This window comes from Muntiacus reevesi, chromosome 10 (assembly GCF_963930625.1).
Source record: "Muntiacus reevesi chromosome 10, mMunRee1.1, whole genome shotgun sequence".
Taxonomy (NCBI): domain Eukaryota; kingdom Metazoa; phylum Chordata; class Mammalia; order Artiodactyla; family Cervidae; genus Muntiacus; species Muntiacus reevesi.
The window spans coordinates 62467984-62479500 of NC_089258.1; the positions used below are offsets into that span (position 1 = coordinate 62467984).

Consider the following 11517-nt stretch of genomic DNA (forward strand, 5'->3'; position numbering starts at 1 on the left):
GTTCTCGGCGGGAAAAGCATTGTAGTATGAGGTAAGCGGGAGCTTCCCAGGTGGCGCTAGTGGTAGAGAACCCTCCTGCCAATGCAGGAGGCTTAAGAGACATGGGTTTGATCCCTGGGTCAGGAAGATCCCCTGGAGGAGGGCATGGCCACCCACTCCAGTATTCTTGCCTGGGGAATCCCATGGTCAGAGGAGGCTGGAGGGCCACAGTCCATGGGCTGCAAAGAGTTGTGTATGGCTGAGCACACAAATGCAGACAGCGATGCAAGGGCTTGCAGTAAACCTCTGATGAAAGGCCCTGGCAGTGGGCACACCCAGGGCGGGAATACTTGTTCCATCAGGCACTAGCTGTGTGACCTAGGGCAAAGCGACTTCTCTCTGTCTTTCACTTTCCATAACAGTATCATGACCCCGAAATAGCATTTATTAACTTTTTAAGACTGTTTGAGAATTTAGTAAGGTAACAGCTCAAAAGTACTTTGAATACTTTCTGCCACACAATAAATCCTTAAAACAGTGGGCTTACATGTTCATTCTTGTTTTTTACTGCACCTTTGTCATTCTAATATTCATGAATTTCCCTACTATGGTATCTAGAAACTTAGGCTCACATGGCAGCACATGGACTGAATAGTATCTGTCTTGAGCTGCCCCTGTGGGGATGGCCCTTCTGGTCGCTTCAGCTATTGAGAGGATCCTCATGCTTAATTCTCTTTTCCTGGATTGTAAAAATTCTGCACTGCTGAGATATAAATCTGGTGACAAGATCTAGAAATTGTAGAATGAAAGCATCACAGTTCCCAAGGTGCAGAGGCCATGAAACCATGCTGTTCTCATGCTCTCGGTCACTACAAAACCAAAAGTTTCACTTATGCTTATTTATATAAGTTATAATAAATAACAACTCTTTCAAAAAAGATCTTCACAATCCAGATAATCTCGATGGTATGATCACTCACCTAGAGCCAGACATCCTGGAATGTGAAGTCAAGTGGGCCTTAGAAAGCATCACTACGAACAAAGTTAGTGGAGGTGATGGATTTCTAACTGAGCTATTTCAGATCCTAAAAGATGATGCTGTGAAAGTGCTGCACTCAATACACCAGCAAATTTGGAAAGCTTAGCAGTGGCCACAGGACTGGAAAAGGACAGTTTTCATTCCAATCCCAAAGAAAAGCAATGCCAAAGAATGCTCAAACTACTGCATAATTGCGCTCCTCTCATACACTAGTAAAGTAATGCTCAAAATTCTCCAAGCCAAGCTTCAAAAGTACATGAACCATGAACTTCCAGATATTCAAGCTGGATTTAGAAAAGGCAGAGGAACCAGCGATCAAACTTCCAACATTATTGGATCATTGAAAAAGCAACAGAGTTCCAGAAAAACATCTATTTCTCCTTTATTGACTATGCCAAAGCCTTTGGCTGTGTGGATTACGACAAAGTCTGGAAAATTCTTAAAGAGATGGGAATACCGGACCACTGACCTGCCTTTTGAGAACTCTGTATGCAGGTCAGGAAGCAACAGTTAGAAGTGGACATGGGACAAGAGACTGGTCCCAAATTGGGAAAGGAATGCGTCAAGGCTGTATATTGTCACCCTGCTTACTTAACTTCTATGCAGAGGACATCATGAGAAATGCTGGGCTGGAGGAAGCACAAGCTGGAATCAAGATTACCGGGAAAAATATAAGTAACCTCAGATATGCAGATGACACTACTCTTATGGCAGAAAATGAAGAACTAAAGAGCCTCTTGATGAAAGTGAAAGAGGAGAGTGAAAAAGTTGGCTTAAAGCGCAAAGTTCAGAATACTAAGATCATGGCATCTGGTCCCATCGCTTCTTGGCAAATAGGTGGAGAAACAATGGAAACAGTGACAGACTTTAATTTTTTGGGCTCCAAAATCACTGTCGATGGTGACTGCAGCCATGAAATTAAAAGATGCTTGCTCCTTGGAAGAAAAGTTATGACCAACCTAGACAGCATATTAAAAAGTACATACATTACTTTGTTGTCAAAGCTATGGTTTTTCCAGTAGTCATGTATGAAAGTGAGAGATGGACTATATAAAAAGCTGAGTGCCGAAGAATTGATGCTTTTGAACTGTGGTGTTGGAGAAGACTCTTGAAAGTCCCTTGGACTGCAAGGAGATCCAACCAGTCTATCCTAAAAGAAATCAGTCCTGAATATTCATTGGAAGGGCTGATGTTGAAGTTGAAACTCCAATACTTTGGCCACCTGATGTGAAGAACTGACTCATTGGAAAAGACCCTGATGCTGGGAAAGATTGAAGGTGGGAAGAGAGGTGGACGACTGAGGATGAGATGGTTGGAAGTCATCACCGACTCAATGGATGTGAGTTTGAGTAAACTCTGGGAGTTGGTGATGGACAGGGAGGCCTGGCATGCTGCAGTCCATTGGGTTGCAAAAAGTCGGACAGGACTGAGTGACTGAACTGAACCGTAATAAATAAATGTAATAAATACAATTTATAAATGCCCCACTGTTTTGACTCCCTTCCACGTTAGCAGGAAAATCGTTTCATTATATGTCCAGTTGTTATTTGCCTATCTTGTTGAGTAGCTCTTTGGGGAAGTTTCCCAAAAGTTTAGATAGTCTTTATATATTTAAAATAAATGCACACACATACAAACATACTCATACACACAATTACTCACAAACACCAAAGGGACCACAATATACCTAGTAAGAACAATTTAGAAACCAAAGATTATTACTGGCTAGGCTTCTGATTTTAAGATCATATTCCTCTAATCTTTTCCTTTTTATCTGCCTTAAAATTTCAAATTGAAAAGGCTTATTACTCTTATAAACATTTCATAAAATAATTGAGCTCTCCAAGTTACTATTCTTCTAGTTGATCAGCCCAGGAAAACTTTTGCTTGTCTAATAGAGACATTATTTGGATACTAATGATTTAATTACTATTATGTGAAATGACAAATATACTATTCCCAATTACTTTGATAATGTAAACCTAAATATTATTAATACTTGTCTTTATTTGGATATTTCTAGTGAAGGCACAAATATTCAAAAATTAAATAAGTGCACCTATTTATTTTATATATGGAACTTACAATTTCCTAATTCTAAAAGTAAATAAAAACATGAGTCTTTACAGGAAATATCTATGTAAACATCCTATTAAGTGCTCCTTTAGCTTATAGATTTTTTTTTCTTCTTCAGTCCATCTTCAACATTTCTGCCAGACTTAAAATTCTGAAATATAGTTCTAATGATATATTTTTTTTTTTTGGTGACTTATACAATCCAATAATGTTTATAGCATGGTCCTATCTTCCTATCCAACCTTCCCAAAGAGTCCTCCTCCCCTCATTAATACACTCTGTTACAGACACCAGAAGACCATTCACTGTTTTAACACATCGTACATTTTCATGATGCCCCCACTATATGGAATGACATCTTTTCAACACATGGAAAACCTTCATTCATTTTTTAAGCTTTTGTCAAATATTATCCACATCGCAATTACAAAATTTCCAATATCTGTTAATTTAGTTGTATATTATAGGCACATGCTACTATACAATTATGCACATTAGTCATGCACATATTATTAACTTTTATTTAACTCACAGATTATTTGAAAAATCAGTTAAGAGTAGTGGAATTATATGTGCCATTTTATATTCCTCTGTAAAAAACAAATCTTCATTTAGCTTTTAGAGTTACACAGAGGTATGTTTCTAGGTTTTGAATTTGCTTCTAAACATGCTTTATATAGTTCTTGTGACTGAAAGAGAACTCTTTAACATCATATTGATCCAAATGGAAAAAGTGCATTATTGATTATGCTTACAGTATTAAGATATTTATTTACCATCCACAGTTTTGCAAAGGTGTTTATTGGAATTTCGCTGCTAAATCATCAGTTTCTTGATGACATGAAATGTTCTTGAAAATTCATCAGGAGGTTTGCAATATTATATGTTTAACAAAACCAAATGAAATCATTCATGTAGAAGTTTTTTCAAAGAGTTTGTTCCCAAGTGCCTTAAGTATGAAAGAAAAAACTGTTATATCTGATACACTTAAAAAATCTTTAGAGAATATCAGAAAAACATTGCCAAACATTCATTTTAAAGTTATCTTTTCTTGCCATGAATTCCTTAAAAAATTGTTGTTTTCTTATTCACTGATAAAATAATGTTATCTTGAAAGTACCAGTTAAGTTTGTTTAGTTAATTATCTTCTAGGTAGCATATGCTGACAACCTGTTTTTCCTTAATGTGTCTGAGGAAGATTTCAGACAAAGAGTATATGTTACCTCTGCCATTTTCTTGTTTGCTTGTGTTTGCAATTAATAATCTGTAGTCTTCTTGCAGGATAGTTTGTAAGCCCTTTGCTGATTGTGTTAGTCTTAGTTTAATTAAAAATAGATAACATACCTGGTAAATCAGACACATGCAAACTGCAACACATAGGAAGCTAAGAAAAGAACTGCAGAATCACATATGTTCTAGATACACGTCCTACCAGATATGTTTAGATCATTAAGTTATAGCATATATCCATTGTTAATAAAGCTTATTTCCCTCCTTATTTTTAAAAATAAAATTTATTAAATCCTTGGAGAAAATCAATAGTTCTTTAGTCTATGATTTCGTTAAAATATCTATGAAAAGCTAAACTTCATGAGAGCTCTTATTACTTAGTATTTTTGTCATTTACACACTGACAGAAAATAAAATTTTCTGGGGCAGGGAGTTAATTTTTGAATCTTAATACAGAGCACAGAGCTTGTATGTGGATAATGAACAACACATTTTTTTGTTTAATTATTGAATAAATTAATGACTGTTCCACACAAACATAAACACTAAACTATACTTATTAATACAGTTGTATCTGATTTTTGCAGGTACAGGTCCAATATGGCTGAATGAAGTATTTTGTTTTGGGAAAGAGTCATCCATTGAAGAGTGCAGAATTAGACAGTGGGGTGTGAGAGTCTGTTCGCACGACGAAGATGCTGGGGTCACTTGCACAACATAACACATCATATTTTCATTCACATTTTTTAAACTGTTACAAAGTGATTTTTTTCTTTGCTTCACTAAAATCAGCTTAATTAATGTTTAAGAAATTAAGAATTTTGTCCACAGAAAAGGAATATTTAAAAATCACTGGATAAACATAGAAGATAGCTTCGTATATGCTTCAAATACCTATATCAAGACCATTTCAAGTTCTCTAGGTTTTTAAATGGCATCTTCTAATATAATGACATATATTGAATTGCATATATTGAAGTTTAAGGCTTCTGGATTACAAATGCCAGTGATAATGGAAACACATCCCAATCACTGGTTACAATTTGTATCTTCACTACAAGATTACATTTTTTGCCTTCTTTGTAATCTATTTAGTTGATTTTAATGTAATTACTTTTTGAATAATGAGAGGGTTGGAAAGTTTTCTTTTGTGCCAAGTTGGCAAAATCTCCAACCCATACACATTTCTAAAGGAAGAATCTTAGCTCAAGATTTCTGTGCAGTAATTTAGCAATTAGATAGCAATGTTCATGATATGTTTTGGCCATGATGAGAAACTCATCAGGTTTTACCTGCTCAAATATTGACAAAGTCATTACTAACATGACTAATCACATGGTCATTAATAATAACATGATTATTTGACATGGTCAAGTGTTGACAGTTTTGTTGTTTTTATTTTTTCTTTTATACTGAACCATTAAGTTAGTTGAAAGCAAGACATATGAGAAAAAGCAAAGGCCCACCATCACTAAATGTGTCCGTATAATTAGCAGATCAAAAATGTCATTTTATAACATAGAGCTCAGCTTGCTATACATTTTAAACTGAGTAATTTGTTACGATTCTAGGACTGTGTTTAAAAGGTAAGTATATCTACTTACTCAGTTTTAATTAACAGCATGCAAATGTCCTGCTGGCAGAAGGAAGTTTCAGTGACCCATCTCTGCAGTCTTTCATTAAGAGTCAATATTTACAACCCAGAGAGAGAGAGAGGTAATCTTCACCACTAAAGGGTTGATGACCCTGAGAAGCCAGAATAGTGCCAAGTTCATCCAATAGCTCAGTGACTGTGACCTGCTTTCTAGAAGTACAGGTAGAAAGACTAGCAATTTCTGTTGAAATTCAGCTTAATCTCAGCCCCGAGAAACATAATTTTCAAGTTTTCCAAGCCCAACTCAGAGAAACATGTGATTAGAAAACCACTAGTACAGGATGGCCCTACTATTCTTTCTTTAATGATGATAAACAAAAGCATGGTCTTAAGCATTTTTTCATATCCTAAAGTCTTCACAAACAGTATCCAGATAATAGACTTCGTGCCCTCTCACTTGCAAAGGCAAAAATGTTATGTTGGAATTGGAACTACTGGAAATGATCTGCTGAAAATGTACTTTATCACAGTACATTCTTCTAATTGATGTACATAGGTGATTTACTCCCGAAGTGTAGTTTTGTAATTAAGTGTTGAAGGAGCCCCTCAGCATAGAACCGATCTGCAGATACTGAAAGCGGTGGGTTTTGCTGTTATTGTTGCTTTTCTTTGGGTATGTTTGGGTTTCTTTTGTAGAGGTTTGTTTGTTGTTTTAGCTCCTAGCATTCAAAAACACTAGCTGAACGAAAGCTAAGGAACAGAGGCTTTAGTGACTACCCACAAGAAATAGGCTTTGCAAAACTGTTCAGGGAAGTAATAAGAAAAATAGACTTCTACAGCCTTAAACAAACAAACAAAAAACCCAGCAAATCACTGGGAAGGGGGAGAATTTACTTTTCAGAGGTACCACATTATAATATTCAAATGTCCAGTGTTCAACAACAACAGCAAAAAAAATCACAAGGTGTATAAAGAAACAGAAAAGTATGATTTAGTGAAAGGAACAGTATGACCTTTGACAGAAAAGGTCACTGAGGAAGTTTCAATGTTGTGATATTTGACAAAAACTTTAAAACAACTGTTTAAACATACTAAAAAAAAGACTAAGAATTAAAGAAAACTGAAAATAGTGTAGTAACAAAATCAGAATAAAAAGAGTTAAAAAAAAGGACAGAAATTTTGGATTTGAGACGTACAACTATTAAAGTGAAAAATTCACTCAAGGGATTTAATAGTACATTTAAACAAAATAAAGAATTAGGTAAAGAAAAGTAAAAGTATGGTGTAGGGTGCATGTAAGTACTACATGTAAGTACTTGTAGGGTGCCCAAAACATGCATTATGGGAGTCTCAGAAATAGCAGAGAATGAGGGAGAGAGAGAGAGAGGAAGGGAGGAAGGGAGAAAGAAAAGAAGCATGTCTGAAGAAATAGTGTGCAAAAGCTCTCAGATTTGATGGATGAGATGGACATGTATATATATGTATATGCACCCAAGGAACTCAACAATATCCAAGTAGGATGTGTTCAAAGAGACCCACGCAAAGACACATCATAATAAACTGTCAGAAGATAAAAGAGAATCCTGAAAGCAGCAAGGGGGTAGCAACTTGTCTTATACAAATGATCCTCAGTAAGATTAACAGCCAATTTCTCATAAGAAACCATGAGGTCAGAAGACAAGGTTTAAAGTGCAGAAAAGAAGAAAAAATAAACAGCTGTTAACCAAGAATTCTCATCTAGCAAAACTGTCTCTTCAAAAAATGGGGGAGAAAGGAAGACATTCCCAGATAAACAAAAACAAAGGTAGTTTCTTACTATTGAACCTGCCCTGTAAGAAATACTGAAGAGGAGTGCTTCAGGTTGAAATGAAAGAAAACTAGAAATTAACTCAAAGCCATAAGAGGAAATAAAATGGCGGGGGCAGGAAAGTAGTTTCTTCTTTTTAAAAAAAAAAAAAAAAAGAAATTCTACTAATCACTAACAGCTATACTACAAACTTTGAATTTCTTACAATAAACATGCATTATTTATATAGCCAGATTTTTTTAAATTGAAAAACAATAATTTTAGAAATTATCTAGTTTCTTTACTTTTTTTCCCCTGATAATACAGTTGCAGCACAGTAATAGAGAGTAACTTTGTCGGAGATGACTGGGCTGTTTAGAGAGAAGTCACACCAAGTGAGTCAGCTAGACGTATACATGCGTCCTCTCTTTTTTGGGTTTCCTTCCCCTTTAGGTCACCATAGAGCATTGAGTTTAGAGTTCCCTTTGCTAGTATACAGTAGGTTCTCATTAGTCATCTATTTTGTACATTCCAGTGTATGTATGTCAATGCCAATCTCCCAATTCATCCCACCCCCTCACTCCCTCCTTGGTGTCCATATATTTGTTCTCTGTTTCTGAGTCTCTCTTCCTGCTTTGCAAATAAGTTCATCTATATCATTGTTCTAGATTTCACATATATGAGTTAATATATGATATTTGTTTTTCTCTTTCTGACTTACTTTGCTCTATATGACAGTCTCTGGATCCATCCATGTCTCTGCAAATGGCACGATTTTGTTCCTTTTCATGACTGAGTAATATTTCACTGTTTATAAGTGTGTGTGTGTATATATATATATACACACACCACATCTTTATCCATTCCTCTGTTGATGGGCATTGAGGTTGCTTCCATGTCCTGACTATTATAAATAGTGCTGTAATGAACATTGTGGTGCATGTATCTTTTTGAATTATGATTTTCTCCAGGTATATGCCCAGGAATGGATTGCTGGGTCATATGGTAGTTTTATTTTTAGTTTATAAGGAACCTTCATACTGTTCTCCATAATGATTTTACCAGGTTACAGTCCCACCAACAGTATAAGAGGGTTCCCTTTTCCCCACACTCTCTCCAACATGTATTATTTGTAGATTTTTTGATGATGTCCATTCTGACTGGTATGAGGTGATGCCTCATTGTAGTTTTGATTTGCATTTCTCTAAAAATTGGTCATGTTGAGAATCTTTCATGTGTTTGTTGGCCATCTGTGTGTTTTGGGGGAAATGCCTGCTTATTTAGCTCTTTCACCCATTTTTTGTTTTCTGAGCTACACAAGCTGTTTGTGTATTTCAGAGATTAATCCCTTGTCAGTTGCTTCATTTGCAAATATTTTCTCCCATTCTAAGGGTTGTCTTTCTGTCGTGTTTATGGTTTCCTTTGCTGTGTACCAAGGGCATTTTTGCGTGGGGTTGAGAAGCTGAGAGTTCAGCAGCAGCGTGGTCCTCTTTATGTTTGGGAAGTTGCAGAGGGGGCCGCAGGGCCCTGACAAAGCTCCACGGGTGGTCTACGTTGCTGCTGGCCCGGGCAGGTTTGCAGGGTGGAGCTTGTAGCTCCTGCACTTTCCCCTGGAGCCTTGTTCAGTTTCTCTTCAGCTTGAGCCAGGTACACATTGAGCTCTGCGTTGAATTAACCACTTTGTCCTGCACACCACCTGGCTTATCAGAGCTGGAGGAGTGAGAAATGAATGCCGGTTCCAGCTCATCTCTGTGAGTTCCATTTTGTCCTCGCTCACTCCCTCTCCCAGTCCATGTCCATCCTCTTACTCCTAAAGAGCCCCCTCCTGACTTCAGACCCAGGACCAAACAGGAACACAGCAGACTTGCCTGGAAAACTTAGTCAGCAGCCACAATCCACAGTTACATGAGATTGAATCTCCTCAAGGGTACAAAGGAACGGTTACTCTGGATTTAGAGATGGTGGCCTTAGGCAGAAAAGGGAACAGGAAAATAGAGGACATTGAATAATTGCAGCTGTGGGCTCCGTATTTAGATTCTCTTCTAGTTTGTAAAGCTTACAGGTAAAACAAGGAATTATTTTGAACTGCTTTGGCTGTGGAACATGTTTTCTGAAGGCAATACCGTTTTGAGCCTGAAACTCATAGGTTCAGGTTTTAAAAGTGTTACATAATTTATGAAACTATTGTGCCATAGGTTTTTCTACAGAAATGTCAAGTACACAGAGAATTGTTAAAAGGGAAATTACTATATTATTTTTACCAACTCTAGAGTTGAATGTAACCCAAAAGCTCTTTGGGGTTCCCTGAATGAAAAAATTTAGAGTTACATGCCTAGGGTAATTTTATGGAGAAAAGAAAAAAAAAAGAGATTGAAATACATTCGTTAATCATCCATTAAGCATCTCCCTAGGGCCAAGTAAGTTCAATCAAACCTACTGGAAAACATTTCAATTTTTTTTTCAAAAAATGTCTTTGCTGTTTCATGCTTACATCACTTCCCTGAAAAGACTGATAAAATTAATGATATAAATTGCTCATGTATTTTCTTTTACTTAATTGCATAAAATTGTCCTCCCCTAAAAGTTGAGCAGCAGAAGAAAGTGAAAACACAGCTGTTCAGAATTAGGGCCTATTAAAGAAGTCGAGGCTTGCTGACTTCAAGAACTAATAAGACATATCCAAGTCAGCTGCCAGGGTGACTACGGGGTCGAAGGGATAAGGTGAGAGCTGAGTGTAAAAAGAAAGGGAGCCCGGAAGGGCGGGTTCCCTGGCTGGGTGGGTGGATGGGTGGGTAGAAGGAAGAGAAGAAGGAAAGAAGAAGAGAGACCCCAGGAAGCAAGTCTGCTCATCATCACTTCATTATACACCAAAACTTCTGAGTTAGAAGGTAAGTTGCTTTATGATATTTTTACAGATTGTGTGCTGAAGAAATGAGGTAGCAATAATTATTTTTATCTCCATATTCAGATTCTAAAGTCAACTTGCTACCTAAAAACAGAGCTTCACTCCACATTGCAAGTAGTAAGGAAATCAAGAAATTCAAGGGAGCATTTCGCATACTCCCCACCAGTGGCTGTGTCCTCTGGTTATCACGGTGGGGGCGGGGAGCAGGAGAATCAGCTGTCAACTTAGGTTCATGGCGTGACACCAAAACAAGCACTTCCTATGTTGAACACCATTTGTTGTATTTTTTATTTTTAAAGTAGAATTACAGTCTATCATCTTTTACTCCTTAACACTGAGAAACCATATCACATGAAGATGAAGGAGAAATGAGTAACATTCTCTGTGGATTATGCACTTCTCATAGGGATGAAAAACTTCATTATTATTTATCATCATTATTTATTATTTATCAAGGGCTTTCTCCACCAACAAGACCTTTCATTTTCTCGGTTTCACCAAAAGGCTAATGTGGACCGGGGAAGCCTTGTGATGTGGTCACGGGGCTGGAAGGGAAAACTTCAGTTTCTCCTCTCACTCTGCCCCCATTTGTTTAGCCTCTGAATCCTCAAACCCCAGCATGGAAAATGGGAGTGATTGCACGTGATTTTTCCAAGACTCAGGGTGTGCTCATGAGTTGACGTGAACATGAATTATTATGGATAGAAGTGATCTAGGTAGGGTGAATAGTTACCAACCCTTGCTTGTTTGATGGTGTTAATACTAGTAAAGAACTGGGATGATTTTGAAGTTGCCCTTGTGTTTTTAGACTTTTGTCCTTTCATTTGGACATGACCTTGAGACCCTCACACATCACAGCGTCATTGGGGTTAATAATGTGACGGTGCTCGGTAAATTCAAATAGAAAG

The 11517-nt window shown here is 37.1% G+C and overlaps 1 protein-coding gene across 2 annotated transcripts in view; it reads left to right on the top strand.

Annotated features, from left to right (window-relative positions):
- Positions 1-5688, top strand: part of MSR1 (macrophage scavenger receptor 1) — a 76255-nt gene extending 70567 nt beyond the window's left edge. For both annotated transcript variants that reach the window (XM_065946805.1, XM_065946806.1), the window contains exon 10: positions 4912-5688. In XM_065946805.1, coding sequence (XP_065802877.1) covers positions 4912-5045 — 134 coding nt within the window. In that variant the 3' untranslated portion in view covers positions 5046-5688. The remainder of the gene's footprint in view (positions 1-4911) is intronic.
- The last annotated feature ends 5829 nt before the right edge of the window (positions 5689-11517 follow it).